General features: G+C 39.0%; 1 protein-coding gene across 2 annotated transcripts in view; it reads left to right on the forward strand.

Annotated features, from left to right (window-relative positions):
- AAGAB (alpha and gamma adaptin binding protein) overlaps positions 1-21,213 on the forward strand; it is a 49,538-nt gene extending 28,325 nt beyond the window's left edge. The window contains exons 6-11 of one of the 2 annotated variants that reach the window (XM_081290310.1): positions 11,599-11,681; positions 12,557-12,653; positions 17,764-17,868; positions 18,326-18,375; positions 19,036-19,127; positions 20,709-21,213. In XM_081290310.1, the coding sequence (XP_081146436.1) occupies positions 11,599-11,681; positions 12,557-12,653; positions 17,764-17,868; positions 18,326-18,375; positions 19,036-19,113 (413 nt within the window). In that variant the 3' untranslated portion in view covers positions 19,114-19,127; positions 20,709-21,213. Of the gene's footprint in view, positions 1-11,598; positions 11,682-12,556; positions 12,654-17,763; positions 17,869-18,325; positions 18,376-19,035 lie in introns of both variants that reach the window. The other variant, XM_081290309.1, reaches the window with a different exon arrangement.
- Positions 21,214-25,584: the final 4,371 nt, after the last annotated feature.

The raw sequence follows: 25,584 nt of genomic DNA on the forward strand, positions 1-25,584 counted from the left end.
TGTGCATAGCGAGTACTAAGTTAATATCTTTTTTGTTTGTACTTAATATCAGTGTTAAGAGCAAACAGGTTAAATGATAGTACTACAGTTGTAGGTGGATATGTTTTGAGAACTGCGTTTTTAGGGGATTGCATCGCTGTGTGAACATCACAGACTGCACTTACATGAACCAGGATGGGACAGATCAGTCACTCCACTCTGCCTCCACTCAGAGACTAAACACAAGAATGAGAAGGCTGATGCTGGCATACTGTACAGTAAAAATTTTTTTATAAATAGAAGTATACTTTAAAATAACAATAAGAATTACAGTAAATACATAAACCAGTAGCAGTCATTTATTATCATTTTCAAGTATTACACACTTATATAATTTTATATGCTATATAGCTTTATAGGACTGGCAGCACAGGAGGTTTGTTTACTCTAGCATCGCCACAAACACACAATGTGTTATGCTAAGCTGTTAGAGGGTGATAGGAAATTCTCAGCTCCACTATAATCTCAGGAGACCACTGTCGTATGTGCAGCTCGTGGTTGCCTGGATGTTGTGTGGTCTATAACTCTACTAGAAAGCAGTTTAAAATAAATCTGCCTAATGGACATGACTTCTGTATCAATTTAGTCTTTTATTTTTGGCTCCAACAGTGTCTTGTTTCCTGCATTTTTTCCCATGTGTTTCACATAATGAAAAACTTGATTGTTTACATTACCCCATTGCCTTTTTAAAAAATTGAATCTTTTTAGTTATACATGACAATAGAATCCATTTTGCCATGATTATAAAAGCATGGAATATCTCTTGTTCTCATTCATTCAGCCCCAGTACCTCTTCTCTCCTCCCCTCACCTCCTTCTCCCTTCCCTCTGTTGTTTACAGCATACATTCTTAACAAGGGCATTATATCCCCCAGGGGGATAAACTTTGATCAATTCTTGAGGGGCAAGAGAAATCTTACTTTTTTATGTATGAAGTATAGCTGTATATACAATGAAGAAACATATATATGGTATGTCTATGATATTAATATTTCAATGAGAAAGTATGTCAGAATTAGAAAATAAATATCTAAAAAGTTTCTGGGGAGCCATAATGAAAATGGTTGAGCAACATTGAGCTGCAGTATCTGGCCCTATATGGTAAGTTAAAGGAAACTTCCAAGTACCATCTTATTTATTGTGAAGGTCAGATTCTAGGGAAGACAATTTCCATTTATCATGAAAAATATGACCTCAAAAGGACCAGGAAAAGAAGTGGTTAGGATGCCTTTGCAACTGTGTAGTGTTTTCCAGTATATCCAGCCATATTATTTTGCTTACTGAATAACCTTTCCTATGTATGTTGTTGTGCCTTAAATTTCTTCTACCTGAAAACCTGGCCATAACCTAAGGAAAGAAGTGTAGATAAAATCTCAACTGACTAGTTGAGTTACCCACATCTCCTATCAGAACCTGGTTTGTGGCTTAGAAACCATTTGGGTTTGTCATTTATAATTTGGTAGTATTTTTTTGTTATGCCTTTTAAAAGTTTGTTTCCTCTCCCTGACCCTTCACACCACCCACCCCCACTTTGGTCTCTAGTGAGATTGTCTTCTCTTTCAAAAAACCTGTTACAAAGAATTTCGTTGTCATTAGATGATATAGGTATTATTTTGAAGGTAGTGCCTTGAACATGTGAGGCATCTAAAAGTAATGGTTTTAAGGCAAGCAAAAGAAGATGATTAATGGAAGCCTGGTCAGTTGTTCTTTTTGGTTTTGTTCACATAGGAAAGTAGTAGTATACAATAGTCTTGTTTGATATAGTACCAGCTTAATGTTACCCAAGGCTCCTGTACCTGGTTTTTTACCTGAGCACTGAAGAGTGCTGACGTGATGGGTTTAGTTTGCATTGGTAGCTCATGGGTATCCAGTGGATCTACCAAATACCACCAAGGAGTATGAAGGGCAAGGAGGAGAAATGTTATGACCATTTCTTTCTAATCAGCAAAGGAGGAAGTAGACTAAACAAATGTTACAAGGTTGTGATGTTGGTACCATAGTGGTAAGCAATAATGTAGAGACTGGATTTCAAAAGGCCTTAGAGTTTGCTTTTAGTCTATTATAGTTTAATCCCCAGTAATGCCGTTGGGTTAGAATTAAGTGGGATTTCAATACAAAAACCAACAATTCTTTCATATGGTAACTTTCTGCTTAACCATAATAAATGTGAAGAGTCGATCTATTAATTTGTGTTCCCTACATGTGCTTGGTAATAGGATTCCATGGTAAAAGTCCTGGATTCCAGTTCAAGGAATCGTTTGCCACTGATATACAGAGCAGGGGTAAAAACGAGTACCAAAAACACAGGTCTATCTGTGACTTATCTGTACTTGGGCCATTTGCCTGAGAAAATAGATGGCTAATGCTCTTAAGAAAGTAAATAATAATAATAATAATAATAATAATAATAATAATAATAATAATAAAAAAATAAAAAATTGAATCCAGTATTACAGAAAATGTAACATCAAATTAGTGAGAAGAAGAGTTTTTGAAGAGGGTTGTAGTCAGATCTGTCTTTGCTTGTTTGATCTTGGGCACTGGCTCCACATCTCTGGACCCAGCTTTGTAATCTCTAGGATATGTAGAACTCCACGACAGTATAGACATTCTAAGAAATAGCTCCTTGAGTTAGTGAGCTGCTCCTCTTCAACTCAGTGCCTAACATTGTGGAACCAAAGAAATGACTTGAATACTCGATGTCACCTGTGACTGTTGGGTCAAAATAAGATAAATAAGATAGGTGTTGATTTCACACGTGTGTGTGTGTGTGTGTGTGTGTGTGTGTGTGTGTGTGTGTAGAAGGCATAACTTGGTGAAGAGATTGCCTAAGGGAAAAAGAGGAAGAAATAATTGTGATAAATTAGAGAAAATAGGAAAGAATGTGTGAGTATACTGGTGAGACTGTTTAAAATATCACCTTCAACCTTATCCATAAGAAAACGAACAGAGAGTGGGAAATCTCTTCAGATCAGGCCCCCTGGAGGTGACGCTTTTCTGTTGCCACTGTGCAGAAGCAGTTTTGGTACTCTTCTTGGAGTTTACAGCTAGTCATGAACCATGTAGGAAAGCCAGATTTTCTTCATGGCGAAGTCTTGTTCCATTGCTTTTATTTCCTATGCTCAGTTCTCAGTAATTTTTTACTTGATTCTAAACATTCTTTTGAGAATTCTTCAGGAGTGCGCTTCAGGCTCTGTAGATTGGATGATTATTGGAATTTAGTGTAAAGCTTTCCTTGACAACTTCAGAAGTGACAGCATTCATTCTGATGTTTAGTTAATTTATTCAGAATTAGAGTGTGTATGTGCATAAAAAAACAAAGACAGTTACTAAGTATATTAATTAGTACCTTTGGTGATTTAATTTTCTTCTTTGTACTTTTCTCTATTTTCTAAATTTTCTGCAGTGAATGAATTGTTTATATTAAGGAAGAAGAGAAAAACATAGTCTCATTACTTGCTGGTTATGTTCATTGTCTGTTCAAGTGTTGGCAGAGGCAGTTCTTTACTTATGAGCAAGTATCCCAGGTTCACAGGGAGGACAGATTCATCTTTCTGAACTAAGCTAAAGGTGGAGCCAGATATACTACTGAGGCCTATTTCCCTAGATGTACTTCAAAGTTTTGCCTTTTCAAGCAATAGTTCAGTGAAAGTGAATAAATTATTTTTTAAAATTGTTTTGTCATTTCAAAAGACACTTCATTTCACTGGATATGGTGGTACGTACCTATAATCCATCCCAGTGACTCAGGAGGCTAAGGCAGGAAGATCTCAAGTTTGAAGCCAGCTTTGGCAAGACTCGATCTCAAAAATAAAAGGGGCTGGGAATGTAACTCATTGGTAAAAGGGCCCCTGGGTTTATTTAACAAAAAGAAAATTATTTCAATTTGCCACGGAAAAATGATATGCAATAGAAAAGCATAGGTTATTTTCCAGATAGTAGTAACATAATTTCTGATGGAATACTTTCTTAAAAAATTTTTAACCCAGATAGTTTGGTATGGTTTAAGATTATCATTGAAAAATAGATATATCTTCTCTATGTAAATGAAAATCTTAGTTATGGTTATAGTAACTTTGGTCATGTTTATTTATCACATGGGTGGATTGGATGTTTCAGTGAGCTTTTTTGCCACTGTGACTAAAAGACCCGACCAGAACAACTCTAGAGGAGGAAAAGTTTAATTAAGGGATCACGGTTTCAGAGGTCTCAGTCCACATACAGCCAGCTCCATTCTCCAGGGACTCCAAGTGAGGCTGAACACTTTGTCAGAAGAGTGCGGCAGAGGGAAGTGTCTTGCATAATATCAGAAAGCAGAGAGATACCACATAGCCACGCCCCCGAGTCCCATCTCTTCCAGCCACACCCTACCACTTCAATTACCACTCAGTTAATCCCTGTCAGAGGATTAATTCACTGATTGGGTTAGGACCCTTACAACCCAATCATTTCTCCTCTGAATCTTCTTGCATTGTCTCACACATGAGCTTTTGGGGGACACCTCACATCCAAACCATAACAGTGGAAAAGAACATGTTCATTATAAAAGGAAAATATTTTGTGTGGAAAGGAAGAAGATGATAGAAAACTTATGAGAAAAGCTCAGCCTTCTCAAGATGATGCCAAATAATAGTTATTTTAAAGAAAGCCCAAAATATGTACACAGAAATATCTAAGAGGTAATGTAAGAGATTTGGGGGTATAGTCATGTCAATTCTTAACACTTAGTAATGTACATAGGTGTAAAAACTTCCTTACGTAGCTAATGATTACAGCCTCTATGTGGTAGCCATGTCTCAGGTGTGGGAGACCAACCTTGCATGTGATTTGGTCACACTCCCCCGCTGGGTGATTGAGACATCAGACAGATGCTGCTAGATGCCCCACCCTTCTTGGGTTGGAGGGATAATGTCTTTGTGCATGGGCATGCCTTCCTACAGCCCCATGGGTGGAGCTATGCTCACCTGTTTCTTTGTAATATTACCACTTGCCCTGTTTGGGGTAGAATGTTCCATGGAAATGCCTTTTGTGTGTCCCCTTCTCTTACTGTGCCCTTGGGTGTGGCCTACCTAGATGTCAGTCATCCTACTGACAGTGGACATCATGAAGATAGACTCAACTCCCTGAAACCTGACCCCTTATCTCATTTGAATAGCTTCTCCTCAATAAAAGGGGTCAGCACATGCATGTGGCGGCTCGCTCTCTCTCTCTCTCTCTCTCTCTCTCTCTCTCTCTCTCTCTCTCTCTCTCTCTCTCTTCGGACCCTTAAGGTCAGAGGAGCTGTCACAGCAACCCCAAAGAAAAAGGTATTTCTGTCTCTTGTGTGGTTATTTCACGCAACCCAGTTAGCTCAGTCCCCCTGGAGTAACCCCTGAGCGTTTTAGTCGCAGACAAAACCCGGCACTCAGGGTCAGTGGATAGTTCTTCGTCCCCACCTGCATCCTTAGCATTGTGCTGAGAACCATTAGCTGTTGTCCATCTCTGCATGGAGTTCTTGACACAGTTGAGGATAACAGTAAGCTCAAGACAGGCATTTATACTAGCATGTTCTGCAAAGGGCTTCTTGATTGCCATTTACTTTTGTAAATGGCACCCAGGCAAAGGAGATTGTGAGCCAAAGTCAAATGTAGAAATTCCCCAGAGCAGGGGGAGAATATTTCTAATGCTGACAGGAAGGGAACATGGAATCTTTTAAATGTCTTGATTCTCTCTGTCTTTTTTTGAAATCAAAAGTATTTTCAAAGCCAGGTGCAGTGGTGCTGCATGCCTATTTTCCCAGCTACTTGGGAGGCTGAGGCAGGAGGATCATGAGTTCAAAGACAGCCTTAGCAACTTAGTAAGGCTCTAAGCAACTTGGCAAGAAAGACTGTGTCTCAAAATAGAAAATTAAAAGGGGCTGGTGATGTGACTTAGTATTTAAGTGCACCTGTGGTTAATCCCTGGAATGAATGAATGAATGAATGAATGAATAGCTTTCTTTTTCCAGTAGTAACTTAAAACCTGAAGATTTTGGCCAAAAATTTTCTGTCCTGATTAGTAGATTCGTATTAGTGGCTTAGCTGAAGGCGATTTTGACCACAGGGGACATTTGGCAGTGTTAAAGGTACCTGTAGGTCAAGACCTGTAGGCTGGCCAGGTAGAAGCAAGGAGGGCAAGATCCTTGACACACTGAAGAGTCCTCCAGCGTCAAGTGTCTATAGGGCTGAGATTGAGAAACCCTGGTCTATGTGTACTAAAGGCACAGTGAAGGGATATTAGGACCTAACCACCTGTTTTCTTTTGAGTTTTATGTGACCAGTGCCTCTAGGAGTTACAGGGCTGGCGACTGGGATCTGTTAGTGAGTGACACTGAAGTGGCATATGATTAGTCATTAGTCCTGAGTTGTTTAGCTTACTTCTGTGAAAATCAGTCTAAGCCATGAAAGACAACTGACTAAAGAGAACTGGATATGTATAAAAAAAATCTTGTATTTGACCCAAATTTATGTCATGCCTCATATTTGATAATAAAAATATTGTAAACATCTCAACACTACTTTTTACCAAGAGTTCTGGGCTCAATGAAGAGAATATAGGATTTAGAACAGAGAGTCCTAGATCTCAAGTTCTGGGCCCAGCTTTGTGACTTTGGACAAGTTACTTGATCTCTCTGAGTTATAATACTATAAGAGAGAATAATAAATCCTTTGTAAAAGAGGATAATACAGTAAATAAGATATATGTTGATATGTTTGTGGGTGGAAGACAGTCCTCAAGCACTGTATGTTCCACGCTTAAAAACATTATCTTGCACATATTAAGCATTCAGTAAATATTGCCTATTTTTATTAAGAACTATTACAGTAATTCTGCAAGCCTAGTATTGTTATACCCACTGCATAAATGTGGAAATGGGTTCAGAGAAGGTATAACTTATGTAAGAATACACAGTGAATGGTAGAACTAGGATTTAAATCCATCTTAAAAAATATTAAACAGTTTCTTATCTCCAGATTCTCACTTTATCATATTGCCTTGAAAAGAGGGAAAAGAGCAGAAAAATGAAAGGAAAAAATACCTTTTAAAAAGTTACTCATCCTCTTATTCCCATACTAAAACCCTCTCCTTTTGCCTTGATTTTTAATCCTCTAAATATCTTGTGTAATGTATGTCAAAATTGCTATGTGAAATGTATTTTGGGTTTCTAAGATAAACAGTGTTCCTTTAGACTTGTAAGGAGGTATCTGAACAATTTCACATCTTTCAAGTTTTCTTGAAACTTGTTAAAAAATAAATTATCATCCCTAACCCTTGAGAATTGCCCATTTTAAATTTGTTTTCTAGAGGCTATAAAAGTTTTGTTTCCAAAACTTGCTGGAAAAATTTGTGCCAGTAACCAGCACCACCATATTCTTTTTTTTTTTTTTTAATGACACTATTATTCTTACCTATTATTCCACTGATGCCAACTTACTAGACCCCTGAAATGGAATCAGGTGTTTTTAGTATATATAATGGTGCTTCCTTATCTTTGGTTTCACTTAACCTACAAACACAATCCAGATATTCCAGATATAAACAACTCATCAGTTTTAAATTATGCACTTATTCTGGGTAACTTGATGAATTCTTGCATTGTCCCACTCCATCTTGCCCAAGATGTGAATTGTTTCTTTGTCCAGTGTCTTTGGACTTGAGTATGCTACTTGCGTGTTCGTCACGGTAGCTATCTTGGTGGTCTGATACACTGTTGAGGTATTCAGTGTTTATGTTCAGGTAACCTGTATTTTACTTAATCATGGTCCCAAAGAGCAAGAGTAGTGATGCTGGCAATTCAGATATGATAAAGATTTAAGTATCATCTCGTGTTGTCACAAGAAGGAAGGTAAATTCAGTATAATAAGTTTTGAGAGAAAGTGACCATATTCACATTAACTATTTTGCAGTATATTGTTATAATTGTTCTATTTTATTGTTGTTAATCTCTTAACTGTGTCTAATTTATAAATGAAACTTTGTCATAAGTATGTATTTATAGATTGGTTGGGACCACGTTTTTTGGATTTTGGATATTGTTGATTTTGGAATATTTGTAGGGAGATATTTTCAGAAAGAACCCAGGCCTAAACATGATATTCAGTTATGTTTCATAAACACCTTATAGCCTAAAAGTAATTTTATACAATAGTCATACTGCACCTGCATTTTGACCATGACCTGTCACGTGAGGTCATGTGTGGAATTTTCCACTTTTGAGATCATGTTGGTGTTCAAAAATTTTTGGATTTTAGAGCAGTTTGGATTTCTGGATTAGGGATGTTCAAGCTATATAGTGGGGGGGAAAAGCATAAATAGGGTTTGGTGCTATCCATGGCTTTAAGCCTCTGCAAGTATTGGTACACATCCCCTGTAAAAAAAAAAAAGGGAGGACTACTGTTCTTACAACTCTGTTATTGTCCCCGAATAATTAACATACCACCGTCCCCCTTGTGACATGTCTGAAGTTCCAGAAGAATCAGTTGAATAGATTGATTTGTTCCTTCCTAGTCTAATATTTTGTGGCATCAGTAAAACCTATAGGTGCTAGAGCCAATTTTAACAACTATCTGATAAAGGAATAAATTCTTCTTAGTAGGGATGACATTTCCATGCCCTGAATCCTGGACACACACACACACACACACACACACACACACACACACACACATAATTCTAGCAAATAAGAAAAGATTTATGTGATTATTTTCTATGAGACTCAGAATAGTTGGAGAGTGGGTGCACATGGGCAGAATCTTAAAAAATATTAAACCAGGCAAAACAGTTTCTTTAAAGCCATTGTGTATAAAGTATCATCCAAGTCTTTTGAGCAACATTAATATGCAAGCAATCTGCTTTGGATAAACAAAAGTAAATTGTTTTCCCAATTATATAAATTGATATGCTTCTGACTTCCTTAAAATATAAGCAATGGAACATAATGAACTTTCTTGTTAGTTGACTGAATTCTCCATTGTTTATAAGAAAAATACTGAGCAAAAGTTCTTCTAGCTTATTGTAATTAGCCTGAAACCTGATTATAAACCTAGTTCATCTGTGAGCCTACTAAGGTTCTGAAATTTAAGATTCTTATTTTTCTCTGTTAATTGGTGGTGGTGGGGGGATACCAAACAACTTAAGCCCAGCAATTCCAGGTTACTGTTAAGAGAGGCCAAAGGAAACCTCTTTGTAAAATTGAAAATTTCTAGAGTCTAAGGGACCTTAATTATATTTAGCAACCAACTCATTTTACAGATCAGAATGTTGAAGCACAGAGAGATTAATTTTTCTAAGATCACATGGGTAGGCATAGCCATGAATGAAATCGAGGTTTTCTGACTACTATCTCTATTCTCTTCCCACTATTCTTTTTCATTATTTTAGGATTGGGCATTAAACATTTATACTCTTTTTTTATTGTGGTAAAATATACATAATATAAAATCATTAAATTTCAAAGTATTCTTTGTCATAGGTGAATAATACATGAATATGGAACAGAAGTCAAAAGGCACACAAAAGTTTACAGTCTATTGTTCTGACAGCCCCGCTCCTTGAACTCCTGTCCATCCCAATTCCCCTTCTTGAAAATAGCCACTGTAAAGAATGAGGCATTTTAAATGGACCATTTTGGTCTAATATGCACAAACTGACATTGTGTTGCATTTTTCTGTGAGTTGCAGTCTGGCCTGCCAAGTTTAGGGAATGCCCAGTAGAGGAAACACATAAGCCATGGAATTGGAATGTGGAGAGATTTATGAATTGGATTTGAAAATTACCCCCAATCCAAATTATTTCATGTAATAGAAGGAGGGCTGTCTTACTGCAGTAGTTTATTATGCAGATACTGCCTTTTGTACAGAGAACCCCGAGTAAAAGAGCCCTCATATATCCTCTGACAAGGAAAAACCCAAGTCTTGCATGACTCCTTGCAATTGCTTTACAGTTAATAGTACATCAGCCAGAAGAAAGCTGGAGATGCTCTGAAACTGTCAGTGGAGGACAGTGGTCTGCTTCTTTCAGGCCTCTGAGCCTGGGAAGCCTTAATGCCCTGCCCTTGGATTGGGTGAGGAGAGGAAGGCGGGGGCTCTGGAGTATACATGCACTTGTGACCACACTACTACTTTTGAGGTTGAACAGCATGAAAAGCAGCTGGTAGCAATGCCTTTTTATGCTGTCGAGTCCTGGGTTGTCTGCCCAGCACAGGTACTAGCGACTGCCTAGGATGACAGATCTGGCTCAGAAATGCTGTAGGCTAACATCCAGCAGGCCACAGTTGGGTTCATCCTGGCTTAAAAGGCACATCCCACCCAGTGAATGGAAGAAGGAAGGGAACTGTGACCATTTCTCTTTGGATACCTGTGAGTGAGTATCTTGACACCAGGTTTCACCTGGGGAAATGATACAGGAAGTTTGTAGGTGGCTTAGAGGAAGAGAGAGGAGAGTGGGTTGAAGGAAGTGATGGAGTAGGAAAGGCAAGGTGGGAAGAAGTTGTGTTTTTTTGAGAGAGAAGTTCTTTGACTTCATTGCTGTTAGACTGTTGGATTGTTCTACTTAAAATTGAGATTGCTTGACTTCTGTCCCATATGGTAATTTAGTGAGTCTCAGGTAGAGTCTCTGAATCCTGGGGTGGTTTTGATACAATTTCAGGTGATTCTGGGGAACCATACTGGATCAGGGCTAGAGGGTACATCTTTATCAGCTCTGGACATTCTACACCAGGTTTGTGTTTTGTTGTGATAATGAGCATAAAGAGTGTGGGGAGCCTTAACTGCAGATGGCTAATTCATATCAAGATTACAGCTTTTTTCCAAAAAGTATGCATGTTCCTTTTTACTTGATAATAATACCTTGAGGTTGATTCTTTAAAAATATTTTTGATTGTTGAAAACACTGGAATATTAATTCATAGTAACTGTTTAAACAACAGTGCCATTACTCTTTGCAAATAGAATCACAGATTCACCTTTGTTGTAATGGCTCTACCATTATTTTGACCTAGACTAATATTCTGTGATTTTAAATTTATTTAGAAATGAGAGGGTATATGTGTTAGTCAGCTTTGTGTCACTGTGACAAAAAAAACCAACAACACAATAATTCAATTAATTTTTAAGGAGGAAAGGCTTATTTTGGCTCATCGTTGCAGTCCACAAGCCTCTGGCAAAACAGCACACGAAGGCGGAGCATGTAGTGGAGAAGGCTGCGTGTTCACCTCAAAGTGGCCAGGAAGCAAAAAGAGAGAAGGGCCCAGGATCCCAGTGTGCTCTTCAAGGGCCTGTTCCCAGTGACTTTCCTTCCTCCACCTAGACCCAACCTCCTTAAGGTTCCATCACCTCCCATTAGGGACCAAGTCTTTAACAAATGGGCCTCAGTGGGAGATTTCAGATCCAAATGATAGCAGTATGATAATTGACTATAACTATTTTTTTTATAGTTAGAACTTTAATAATGAGGACATAATCTCTGTTTGATCATCACAGTCTTTTTAACAACTATAACAAATATAAATCATAAATTTCAGTGATTGTATTTTTCTTTTCAGATAGAAACCAAGGTTTTAGCCTTCTCAACTCATTGGCTGCAACAAACCATAGCATTGGATCAGCAGAGACTTGTCACTCAGAGGTAAAGATGTTTTTGGATCTTTTCTCCTCTTTGGCCTTAATTTCTCCTTGTTATTATGAATCTTTACACATTCATTGTTTTTTTTTTCCTTTTTTTTAAGAGGTGATAGGATATTAAAAATAGATGCAAGGAGAATCTAAAGTAGCCCTATTGTGCCTGGTATCTGTTGTGAGAAGGGTAGTTCAGCCCCTGTGAAAGCAGTCAGCACTTTCAAAATGTTGACAGTTGGGCTACTGTGTGTGTGTGTGTGTGTGTGTGTGTGTGTGTGTGTGTGTGTTTGCTAGAGTGTCTTTTATAATATTCTAGGATTTCCTTGAGACATAAACTTGCCTCCAGATCTTTAATTAGTAATTAAATCTGGTAGTTCTCTTAATACTTCATGCATACAAGGCTGTATACAAATCAGAGGAAAGGTCCCTGCCCTGAATGAGCTGATAAACCAGTTCCAACCCTCTGTCCTCAGGACTCTGGTCCAGATTTACCTTGGTTAACATGCTGAAACCAAGACTAAATGATATGATGCTATGCTGTCTTTCCAGGGGCCTTTTTCTTAGCCTCTGAGCTATTTGCATTATGATGTATAGGTTCTCAGATTTGAAATATAACATGAATCTTAGATGATGCAAACGAAAACATGTTTTAATAGCTTGTAGCAAAATCATAGCACTTTCTAGTTTTTCCTTGAGGGAAAATACTCCTGTTAGTGAATTTTCAGCCTTTTATGTTTAATGTAATCTTACTCTTTCTTTCCTTGCCTCTAGCTTGTTACCACTTCTCTACAGCCAGCAAGGGAGTGTGAAAGCGTGAGCCTTTTTGGATTTATCTCTGAAATAGCGTGCTATTCAGTTGTTGCTTATGTGTATTTTCTTCAACAGCAGTCCCATTTGCCAGCAGCAGATAGGACAGAGTCCCTCCCAGGTCATCGGGATGGTGCATCTAACACAGCAGATGCCCGGGTGGATAGCAGTGTGGGTAAGTTCCTTCTTTGGCCAGCAAGAAATAGCTCTGTGGAACTTGGAATTGACATCTTGGCAGAAATCCTGGGGGGGGGGGGAGGGGGGCGTTGATATTAAACATGGAAAAAGGAAGAAAATGGATGATGTACTCTAAATGAATGTAAGCCTGTGAATGTCAGAAGAAGGGGGAAGAATAAGTACATAAGAAATATGTGGGCACTGTTTCTTTTTTTATCTACTTAGCAGGATCTTGATTCAGATTATCTCAGCTAAGACAGAACCAAGTAGTAAGACTACAGTTTTTTGTGGTATTTAACAGTAAGTAGTCAGAATTAATGGTGACAAGAATAATATACAACTTTCTAAGCCCTTTCATATTCTTAAACTTCTTTTATATCCACTTTCTCATTTGGTAATGAAATTTGGCAAAAAAAAAGTTGTTTTACGGAGATGAAGTTGAAACCTAGTGAAGTTGAATCAATTGTCCAAGGACATCTAGCACCTGAAACTGAAACTGGAATCCAGTCTGCTTTCCAGAAGCCAGAAAGCCAGGGAGCTTAGTTGACAATAACTGTGGATGTTCTACTTATATTCCTGCTTTATCTTTATGCCCCTGAGAGCTCATGTGCAGTAATAACTTTTAAAAACTATTTCAAAACTATAACTTTGAAAAACTGATTATAAGGTAATCCATGTAGAAAACACAAGTAATTGGTTATAAAAACATATTAAGAAGAAAAAATTATGTATAATCTCTCTTTCTCTTCAGTTTATTCAACTTTGTCCTCTTAATTGAATCCTTCCTACTGGCTTTTAAACCTGCTAAAGTTTCTAGCAGTAAGCTGTGATCATACTGAATTGACATCACACACAGGTTGGGGGAGATGAGAAGGAACCTAAGTAACTTGGGAAACAGACCCTGAGGCTGAAAACAAAGAATGGAACACAAATACTAAACTTTCCTCAATGGATTTGTTTCTCACAGAAGTATAAGTTAGCAATTCTAAAAAGAAGAAAAAAGTGTGTTTGTGTGTGTGTATGTGAATGTGCACATACATATATATACACACACACATATATATACACACACATATATATGATAAAAAATAAAATATATTCTAGATAGTGAGGGCTTGCTTTCTCACTTAGAAGAACTTATGAATAAAGAAAGGAGAAGGCTAGAATGAACCCTTTGGTATTAAACTGGAATCTATTGTATCAGTATGAACTCATAGTTTTTAAAAACATATACTTAAAGTCAGGACATTAGGGAAATAAAAATAGATATGTGTGTACACATGTTAGTGTATATATGTAAACTTCCTAGTCCTGTCCCCAAAAGTCTAGAAGCAGCAATATCCCAGTAGTGGTAGATGCACTTAGCACTTAACAGATCTTGGTTTCTAAATACCATTCTCCAGTAAAAGGAACTAGGGCTTCTTGAGAAGTGGTTGATTCCAGGGCTAGGGCAGGGAAAAAGCAGGATGTGCCAGGAGCATCTCGTGATGCCAGAAAGTAAAGAAATACTCAAAAAAGAATGGGGAGGGGCTGGGGTTGTGGCTCCGTGGTAGAGCATTTGCCTAGCATGTGTGAGGCACTGGGTTCACTTCTCAGCACTGCATATAAATAAATAAAAATAAAGGTTCATCCATAACTTAAAAAAAAAAAAGAATGGGGAGACATATTAAAACGGTACAGGAGCCAACCTGAGAGAGCTTCCAGCTGGAACAGTTTGACCAGAAAAATAAGTTAGTATATTATTGGTTTATAATTTATAGAATAAAATAAGTATTCATGGGTGTATAGTAATATAAATAAATAAGTGGGAAAGAAAGACTCCTCCCCTTTATAGAAGAATTTCAATTAAAGAATTTGTAGGAGTGAGGAAAAAACAAAAACCACCTTTGGGCACATACCACAGTGACAGGTGTCACAAGCAAGATCTGCTCGAATAGGTTAAAATTAGTGGATGAAAGTTTGAGTAGAAGTAGTAGGATATTTACATAGTTTAGAAGTATCTCTCCCAAGATATTTATTACAAAAGAGAAAGTAGCAGCTGCAGACTGGACAAACATGGCAGATAGTGACCATTTCACCTATATGATGCAGGTGACCTTCACCAGTAATAAAATTCACTGACTTCAGATCTTCCTGCTAGGATGCATGGAGGAGGACACATCACTTCTTGTCAAAAATGTCATAAGATGAAATCAGATAAGCCATACTAAGAGACATTATACTAAATAATTGAACAATACTCTTCAAAGTATCAAGAGTCATAAAAGGCAAGAAAAGATTGAGGAACAAACTAGAGAGAGATGATGAGATTTGACAGTTAAACTCTGTAGGATCCTGGAATAGAGGAAGGGTGTGAATGGAAAAATTGATGAAGCCTGAATAAAGTCAGTGATTTAGTCACCAGCATTGAATCAATATTAACTGCTCTGTATTTATACTTGTAACATGGATATATAAGAGGTTAGCACTTGAAGCTGGGTATAGTGGTACATGCCTATAATTCCAGCAGCTTGGGAGGCTGAGGCAGGAGGATCATGAGTTCAAAGCCAGCCTCAGCAAAAATGAGGTGCTAATCTACTCGGTGAGACCCTGTCTCTAAAGAAAATATAAAATAGGGCTTGAGATGTGGCTCAGAGGTTGAGTGCCCCTGAATTCAATCCCTGGTTACCCCACCACCACCACCCAAAAAAAAAAGGAGGTTAGCACTTGGGTAAGGTGGCTGAATGGCTTGGGGGAACTCTATATATTATTTATTTTTTTATTTTTTAGTATAGTTGGACACAATGCCTTTATTTTATTTATTATGTATTGCTGAGGATCCAACCCATGGCCTTGCACGTGCTAGGCAAGCACTCTACCCCTGAGCTACAACCCCAGCCCCCTATATACTATTTTTGCAACCTTTTTTTTTGGACTGGGGATTGAACCCACAGGTGCTTTACCACTGAGCTATATCCCTAGCCCTTTTTGTTTCGATACAGGGTCTTGCTAAATTGCCTAGGCTGGCCTTGAACTTGTGATCCTCTTGCCTCAGCCTCTCAAGTCACAGGTATACACCACTGTGCCTGGCATTGGCAACTTTTTTGTAAGATTAAAATAATTTCAAAGTTTAAAAAATAAAAGAAGGCAAAACAAACTAACAAAAACAAAATTCTTCCTCAACTCCACATCTCCTTTCATACCTCTTTGTTAAACCTATTTTCAATCCTTACTTCCCATTACTTCTTTCTTTTTGTTTGTTCTTTTTAGTTCCCATTACTTCTCAACTTTGAACTAGCTTTTGCCCTCACTAAACCACTAAAACATCTCTGTGTGGAGGACACCAATGACCTCATGCCACTAAATCTAACAGATATTTAGGCGTCTTGGTGGCATTCAGTCTTAAAGACAGTTCCTCACTGAAATAGTATCTTGTCTTGATCCACTCACCATGGCATCTTCTGGTTTTCTTCTTACCCTGTTGTTCCTCCTCTTTTTTTGGTAGATTATCCTCCTTTACCCAGCCTTTAAATATTGCCTTCATCAGTGTTCCACCTAAACTCCTCTTGTATATCTATTTTTAAGCACAAAGTGTATCTGTCTTTGTCCATGGATTACTTACCATGTGTCCGCAGGTAAATCACAATTTTTTATCTTCAATCTTATACCAGCTGCCTACATGACATGTCCATTGAACTAAAGCCAGCTTATCAACTAAAATGCATTTTTTAATTTTTAATTTTAGTTGGACATAACTTTATTCATTTTTTTATGTGGTGTTGAGAATCAAACCCAGGGCCTCACACATGCTAGGCAAGCGCTTTACCACTGAGCCACAGCCCCAGCCCTAAAATGAATTTTTAACATCAAATTGTATGGCACTGTGGTAGATGCAAAGAATTCTAAGTTATCACCTTTGTCTTCAAGGAGCTTGTAGTCCAAATATGTAGAGACAGGACTTATAATGGTCAAGGCCATGAGCTTTGAAGCCCTACATAGCTGAATTCAAATAATAGCTCTACTACTAGTAGTGAGATGACCTTGAGTAAATTATTGAACCTCTCTTGGCCTTAGTTTCCTCTTCTGTAAAAAAGGAATAACAAGTCTTTCCTCATAGTGCTGTTCAAAAATGAAGTGGACTCATGTAAGTTAAAGCACTCGGTAGAGCAGGCACAAAGGGTCCTTCTGGTACCGCATAGTATATGTGTATCAGTAGTGGTGGGGAGGTGCTAGAATGCACAGTGGCATGTGCAGGTGCCGCAGCAGCTCTGTAACTGGTGTTAAAAACAGATTTCTGAGGAAGGAGACCAGGAACTGGGATGGTTAGGGGAAGACATTTGTAAGATTGTGGGCTGGGAGTGGAGAATGGATCAAAATTCTGAGTAAAGGGGCTGGGGATGTGGCTCAAGTGGTAGCGCGCTCGCCTGGCATGCATGCGGCCCAGGTTCGATCCTCAGCACCACATACAAACAAAGATGTTGTGTCCGCCAAAAAAACTAAAAAATAAATATTAAAAAAAATTCTGAATAAAAACAAACTTTGATTAAAAAAAGTAATGTACTAAGATAGAAATAGTAAAGGATTTGTAGTAAGAAAATATGAATTTAAATCAGCTCTGCTTCTGAATAGCTAGCTATAATTTAGCTGAGTTCACTTTTGAATATAGGTTTTATCATCTATAAGTTGTGAATGATGATATCCTAATCAGCTTATATGGTGTCAGTAGATGTAAAAATACTTGTAAAGTTTGGCATTAGTTTTAGTCCTTATTGTTGAATCATTGTGCCTTATTGGATCTGGTGTGGCCTTCAGAGTTGCATTCACCTACTTGTCAATTCACTTACCAGCTGTGACCTAAAGGAAGTCCTTCAACTCTTGAGCTTTGATTTTCTTATCTCTGAAATGGAAGTAGTATTCCTTACCTCATTACAGCATTGTAAGGATAAAAGAAGTTGCTGTTCACTTAGGGGCCCTCCGAGCAGCCAAGCAGGGTGAGGCTCTCTGAATTGTAAAACTGGCACACAGTGCTACTCAGTCATTGTGACATTCATGAAGGCCAGCATTAATTGCCTTAGAATTCTGTGTGTTGACAACATATATAACTAATGTGTGACAAATCTTTATTTCAGATCCCATGTTAGATCTGGATATTCAAGAATTAGCCAGTCTTACTACTGGAGGAGGAGATTTGGAGAATTTTGAAAGATTATTTTCAAAGTTAAAGGAAATGAAAGGTAATCAACTCCATTATGTCTAACATATTCCCATATTGATGTTCATCTATTTTATATAATAGGATTTTATTTTGTAATTGCTGGATTGGATACATGGTCTGGTCTCAGCTATCTTCAGAAAGTTAACCACTGGGGCATCTCTGCCATTCTCCATTGATAAAATTCCCTGGGGAAATTTTTGCTTTTTTTGTTCTTTTTCCTCTTAATTTTCCTTCTCCTGCTGCCCTGTTTCTTTCAGTGTGTCTCATTAACATGGCATCTGTAAGATCCCCACCAATTTACTCACCTCATTCCTATCTGGAAAATTTGAAAGACTTAAACTTCCTAATACCTGTAACAGCTACACCATCAACATGTCTTTGAAACCCATCTCCCATCTTCTAGTGTTAGAACACCCATATACTCCAGATTCTCCTATGCTATTAGACAGATTTCTTAAGATATATTTTCCCCCTAGACAAGGCTGCGACGCTTCCTCACGAGCAAAGAAAATTGCATGCAGAAAAGGTGAGACAATCCATCAGGTACTTATTGAGTACCTACAAAAGATCCAGTGCTTTATGATTATATTATATTACACTTCTGTACTTCTGAGGGGTCTTATAGTGAGCTTTTCATTGGATATTAACATAACTAGTTTAAAGTATTTATACAGTAGTAATACAGTTACTGAAGTCAGATTAAGATTTTTCAAATGTATGCTCAGTGACATGAACCATATTGAGACTTGGAATGTTTGCCTTTCTAACAGTTGGGTTGGAAAACTCTTAGTTGTTTTGCTTTGTTATTACCAGTGCAGCACATGTCCCCTGCAGGAAACTTACGTTGGTGGTGGTATTTCTATATGAATTGTCATAGTTTATTTATCCAGCTCCTTTTTTGGACTTTTAGGCCAACAGTGTACATTTTTTTGTTTCTATAAATAATAAAACTGTGCATATCCTTTGTATACACATTACCTTTACCTACAAGTGTGATTGTATCCTTAGCATAAATTCCTAGATGTGGAAGTCCCAGGTCAAAGGGTACTTCAGGATTTTGATATCTGTTGCCAGTGGGCTGGAAGGCAAAGTGTAGAACTTTAGGTTCCAGGCAGTTTAAGGCAAGACGTGAAATGAGCTGAAATTGAGCTGTTGCCTGAAACTTGTTGCGTGCATCTCTCCACAGGTGGCCAAAGCTTTCTGGATGGCAATTGGGGGAGACAGAGATGAAATTGAAGGCCTATCTTCTGATGAAGAACACTAAATTATCCCTACTAGGTTTGACTCACAAAGATGCTAGCTTTCTATGGGAGATACTTCCTGCTCAACCCAGTAATATTTTGCTACAATTCCCATTCTCCTGTTGGCCACCTGACTTGTTTTTAGTCCCTTTAATTTTAGTGTCTAATAGGAAGTTCAGAAGAATTCTTTTCTTCTTCAGTATGTGGGAAAGAGGAGTGCAATAACAATAATGAGTGAGAATCTCTCAGATATACTTTTTTGTTCGAGGAATATCTGTGATTTGTCAAGTTTAAGAAGAAAACCGCTCAGCCTTTCCAAGCCAGGCTTTTCTGTAGCATCCCCAGCATTTACTCTTCATTGCCAGAGATCAGGGGCATATGCCATTTTCACCACTCAAGGAGTTTACAGATCTGAGCTATGAAGCTTTTGGGAGGAGGAAAGTAGCATCTCCAGGTTGGATTTGTGCTATGGAAGGGGGGTGTGGGCAAAGTCAGTGGCCCACAGGTATGTCTCTAATTAAAAAGGTGCTCTGGACATCTCATTTGAGGCACAGTGTCTGAGCTCACACTACAATGAATTTAAAAAAACAGTTTAGAGACTATAAGGAATGAAGTCTCATGAAGATAAAACAGACCCACCACCAAGTTTTTGTGTGGAGTGGGGAGGTAAGAGAGAGACTTGTGGAATTCATGTGTGGGCTATGGAAACTATTCTCATGATGAGATTGTTGTGTTGGCATTATGAAGATACTTCTGTCTTACTCTTCTCCTTGCTACTTGAGATGCCAGGGCTGTGCCTTCACACTTTAAACCTTCAAAACAAGGAAGCATCCCCTTCTTCCTGTTTAAAAGACATCACTACCAAAGTAGCAACACCAGACGGTGGGTGAGGATGTGAAATATTAGGTCTTGCGTTCCTGAGCACCTTGTTTCACTCTCCAGCTTATTGGCTCCTCTGGGCCTTTTCAGGGTTACAGCCCTGAGAAAAAGCCCTGTTCTTTATCCTGACTCATTCAAACATGATTGATCACTGAAAGGAAAGTTTGAAAGAGAAAGTGGAAAATATAGCAAATAAAAATCCTTATTAAAAAAAAATCCTTATAAGCATTGTAGAACCCCAAAGAGCTAGCACAAAGAATGGAATGCTATAGGGACTAGGCTAGAGCGACCATGGGGGAAACCTTGCAGTAACTGGAGAGTTCAATAAGAGGATCCAGGGAACAATGAAAGCTATCTTAGTAGCTTTTTTGTTTTGTTTTTTCTTTCTTTTTTTTTTTTTTACTGTTCTGAAAGTCTTTTGAGTCAGTGGTTCACCACCATCCCATCAGTGGGACTGATATTTCCTTGAGGTGACTATGCTTCTTCAAGGTGATGTTTCTTTGAATTGATTGCATTAGCCATTAAGGATGAAAGGAAGTTGGCTTTGGGGTTGCCAAAAATGTGGAATATGTTTTCTTAAAACATGGAAGATTTTAGAAAATGTTAAGACACATTGGTGAGGGGAAAACAGACTAGAAAAAACTGTGAACTTGATTTTGTGGATTAAACAAAGCCAGGTAATTAAAATGATCTATTTATAAAATGCTAATGTATGTTATTATGACTTATTTTTCTGTAGGTGGTATGAGTGGGGAAAGCCTTCCATCCTTCATTGAGTTAGACATGGTGAAGAGTCTTAAGAATTCATCAAGCTCATTATTTTGGAACCCACTGTGCCTGTGTGTAATGTCTACTCATGCTTTTAAGACCTCAGCTCTTTGGGATATTGGCCCCTTATAGAGAACACATGGGATAAAGGTATCTAGTGGTATCTACTAATGGCTCATGTTCTAAAGAGTGATCATGAGCTAACAGTGCAGACACAACTGCAGTCTAGCTAAAATGACGTCTCTGCATACTACCACGAGTTATAGACTTCCAGCCAGGATTTCGGAGGAGATATTGGGCTTTTTTACCCCTAAATATTTTTCTATTTGTGTGTAACAGTGTTTAGCACATATACACCCTTAATTTTATTTGGAAGGTTTGGTTCATGTTTGGTGAATATGATCACAAAGTTTGAAGATCCAAGAGTGTTGGAACTAGGTAGAGACAAGAATAAACTTTTCTTTTCCCCAAGAAAATCATGTGTTATGTAATAATTTTAGAGTGATGAAGACATAAGGTATTTTTATAATTTAAAAATATGCTACCCTGCCAGAGCATGAGAAGATTGACAGAACCAATTTGCTTGCTCTCTATTTATAGAACTTGGCCACATCTGATTCAGAGAAGCAACAGATTCAGGGAAGCTGGACTTAGATGGTTGAGTAATATGGGATGTGGTTCAAGGACCAACAGGCTATTCTACAAATTACTTACAACATGTGAAATGTGATACATGGTTAATTTTATGTTCTTATTGTGAAGAGATGGGGATGAACATTTTTACCATGGATCATTAGATTCCCTTAACCTTGGCCAATCTCTTTAACAATGGCCATTGAGAGAGCACATGAAGTGCCCCTTGCCCTGCTTTGGCCTGCCATGGAAAATGGTCTTAGGAGAATCACTGTCCAAGGGTAAGATGAGAGCTCTGTGAACTATTCTGAGCTTAAATGTTTGCTGATGCAAAGCTATATTTAGCAAACATGTGTCTGGTGTGGTCAGGGGTTCTGATCCATTGAATGTTCTGATTGATGGAGACAGTTTCAATGAATGCTCTGATGAGTTAGATTTTTCCTTCACCTTTGCCCCATCTACAAAAGACAATTTAGCTATAGCATTATGTCATTATATACCAGTCAAATTAGAGGACTGCAGGTAGAGAAAGTAAAAACAATCTAGTCAAGAGTACTAAACCTAGTACTGTCTTAGCACAAGCTTATTTTGAAAACAGTACCCTATTAACTTTTCCATAATTTGTATGTCTCATAAAATGCTGAACATGCAGGGCAGAATTCTAATGTTTGATTTAGATTCCACTTGGGATTAGCATGGTGATCCATCCTTGCACCTTTGGCATCTAAGGTCTTGCAGAAAAGGTCTTCAGAATTCTCTTAAGTTTCATATTTTGACATTACCTGTGTCTGTTACTAACATTACAAGTCTTGCTCTTCCTATAGACTCTTTACTTGGAGTTGAGTTCTTCTAGTATTAGAAGCATCTTGCTTGATTATAAGTTGTTCTTCAGACTTGCAGGATGAAGAATTAACAAAAAGGCAACAGCAATAGTTTGCATCTTTTCTCAGAGCATGACTGAATCCCATTCCAGCTTCATAGTGATTTACAGTTCTACTTTGTTTTCTTTTGGAAAAGTTTTGACTCAAAACCTGGCCCTAATGGGTATTACTGCATCTTTGGAACATGGGCTGGCGGGTAGAAGGAGAAAAGAAAAATTTTCTTCTAAAACCCTTCTGTGTTGATAGGCCAAACAGTCCTTCCTCACAACTACAAATCTGGAAGGCAAAAGCAGGTCACGTGAAGCTGTTCATGCTCAGTTTGCTAAGGAGGAGGCCTCCTTGCTCCTCTCTTATGGAGGAGGCAGCCAATCATTGCCTCTTCCCTTTATGTTATCAACCATGTGCCTTTAATGTTACCAAAAAAAAAAAAAAAAAAAAAAAGTGGGCTAAGTAAGGGCTGGGGCATGTACTTTATGGAAACAGCAGTGTAGTTTGGAAGACAGAAGACTCTTAATCTGAAGTTCAAGGGCATGGTCTGTACCAATTGTGCTTCCCTAGGAAATTTTCAAGAAGTCCATTAATGCCTGATGGATGACTAAACTACAGTTGGTACTGTTTGATGCCCTCAAACTTGTTCCTTCTACCCTGGTGAGGGCCGAAATTAGGACTCGGGGCCTCGGGAATGCTGTGAACCTTGCTTGCACCAGACTTGGAGTCAAGCATGAAAGAAGATACAGAACTTAGTAAAGGTGCAGTTCCTCTTACCCAGGAGGTCAGAGTCTAATTCAGTGGAGTAGGGTCAAGCAGGACAATATCACAAGGACACAATACCAAGCAGAAAGTAAAAAGTGCCATATCCAGCCTTCATTGCTGAGGGAAGGAGAGCAGAGCACAGAGTGCACCTTCAAGCAGTGGTTCTCAAAAATTAGCCCAGGTCAGGATCATCTACGGGGTCCCACCGCAGGGCTTCTGATTCAGTTGATCTGGGGTGGGGCCTGAGAATCTGCATTTCTGACACCTCAGGTGATACTGATGCTGCTGGTGCTGGGGCACACTTTGAAAACACTGATTTAGAGGAAATAATGCTTGAATTGAAAGGATACAAAAATTGGGGCAGATAGATAAAGGGGAAGCAGCAAAATTCTTAAGTTTGGCATGAATAGAGATATGGAAGGGGCATGTCCAAATAACCCAGGTAGTCCAATTAGTGAATTGTGGGAGTGTGCTGGAGAGGCCCCTGAAAGCCTGCCTTGTATGTTGTGTACCTGCTTGAGATGAGTGAGTAGCCAAATGTGTTTGAGCAGAGAAGGCATCCAACCATAATCCAGGAATATCCAGCATAGTTTTGTCACTATCTGCATAATTAATTAGTTGTGTTGAGGATTCTGAGGGTTAGACTGGACCTAGCATTGTGATTAGTGGTTTTTGCCATGGACAGAGATACAGAGAATGGTGGTAATTTTGTCACATAGTTGCTAACCTGGATCAGAGGGAGACAAAATTTGGCATAGCTATAATAAAAGGAAATCAGGAACTGTATTTTGGTGATATTTCTATTATAATAGAATGGCACAGTAGAAACAGATGCATAAGATATTGTTAAGGTAGAATCTACTAAATAGGGTACTGGTTGATTCATTTGTTCAGTAACAATATTTGCTCCAAAGATACTGGGACTACAGGAGTAAAATGTAAACCCTGTCCTCAAGAAACTCTCAGCTTAGACACAAATAACACAAGTGGAAAAGACTATGATGATCAGTACTCGTGAGAGACTTCCTGGAGGAGATGTTTGAAAGGCATCACAAAGCGATAGTCAAATTTAGCAGGCTGGGGTGGTGGTGTTTATCAGAAACCCAAGGAGCAGGGGAGGGGGCTGGGAAGAGAGGTTGATATTCCAGGCAGAGGAAAGAACATGAGCAGTTGTGGAGATGAGGCGGACACAGAAGAACCATGAATCGCTGGGCTGCAGGGATAAGGCAGGGAGTGATGAGAGCTACACAGGGACTGAGGAGGAAGGCCACATGTTCCATGGTCAGTTTGTACTATGGATGGTGGTGTGAGGGAGGCATTTCTGGAGACAGAATTCTAATTTGGATATGAACTATCCCCCAAAGATCCATTTGTTAAAGACTGGTCCCCATCTCATGATAATTGGGAGGTGGCACAGCCTTTAAGAGGTGGGGTGTAATGGAGTTAGGTCCTTCATTGGGTGCCTACCCTTGAAGGGGATTTTGAGGTCTTGGCCCCTTCCTCTCTTTGCTTCGGGGCCACAGTGAGGTAAACAGCTCTTCACGCCACATACTTCTTTCTGCCTGATGCACTGAACCACCACAGGCCCAAAGCAACAGGACCAAGCAACCATGGGCTGAAAACCTCTGAAACGTGAGTCAAAATAAATCTTTTCCCTTATTAAGTTCATTGTCTTAGGTATTTTGTTACAGTAACAGAAAGCTAACACAGGCAGTGTGAATTTGTAAAAATGCAGGCTGGAGGCGACGGGACCAGTTAGGAAGCTGGTCCAATGGTCCAGGTGCTGAAGGACTTGCTGTAGAGCAGAGGAGAGCTCGGGGAGCAAGGTCAATTGGAGGTGGGAGCAAGGGAGCCAGAGACAACAGTGACTTCCTTCAGTACAGGCTAGGTGAGTGGTCATGCCAAAAATGGGGGCAAAGTCCAGGGGACACAGATGGTTTAACAAAGGAAATGATTGTTTTGTGTTTGAGGTACATGTGTCACTTGTACATATCAGTAGCCAGCAGGTTATCTGACATGAGTCTGAAGATTTGGATTGATGTTTGGTCTGTGAGTAGTGATGAGCAGTTTATGTGGCTTGAGATCATAGAGGCCAGTGAGCTCACTCAGGGACAAGTGTCAAGAGCACATACAGTGGTCTGGGAATACCAGATGAAGGAGGCAGCGGAGATGCTGGCCAAGAGAGTAGAGTTTAAGGGCCAAGGAGAACTGGGAAGTTTGGGGCAAGGCCTTTCCAGGGGAGGTTTGCTCAGCCAGTGTGGCCTTAGCAAGGAGCAAGGAAGCTGTGAGGACCCGGGGAGGGGGAGGGCAGGCCTAAGAACCCGGAGGCAGGATGGAGGAGCTGGGGCGGGCCCTGAGGAAACTGGTTCTATTGCAGGGAGGGGGGATGTGTGTTTTGGATCTGTTTTGGATCCCATGTAATGGGCTGTTGGAATTTATGATAGTATGGCTCAGCTGAAGGTGCCAATCTGAGAGAAATATACATTTTGTAAAACCTTGGAGAAGGCCTTTTAGGGGTCTGGAGGGTGGGATAATCCCAAGGCAGGCATTTGATGCAGTTCACAGAGGACAAGTCTGCAA

This window comes from Spermophilus citellus (assembly GCF_964194105.1).
Source record: "Spermophilus citellus genome assembly, chromosome: 4".
In the NCBI taxonomy this organism is placed as follows: Eukaryota; Metazoa; Chordata; class Mammalia; order Rodentia; family Sciuridae; genus Spermophilus; species Spermophilus citellus.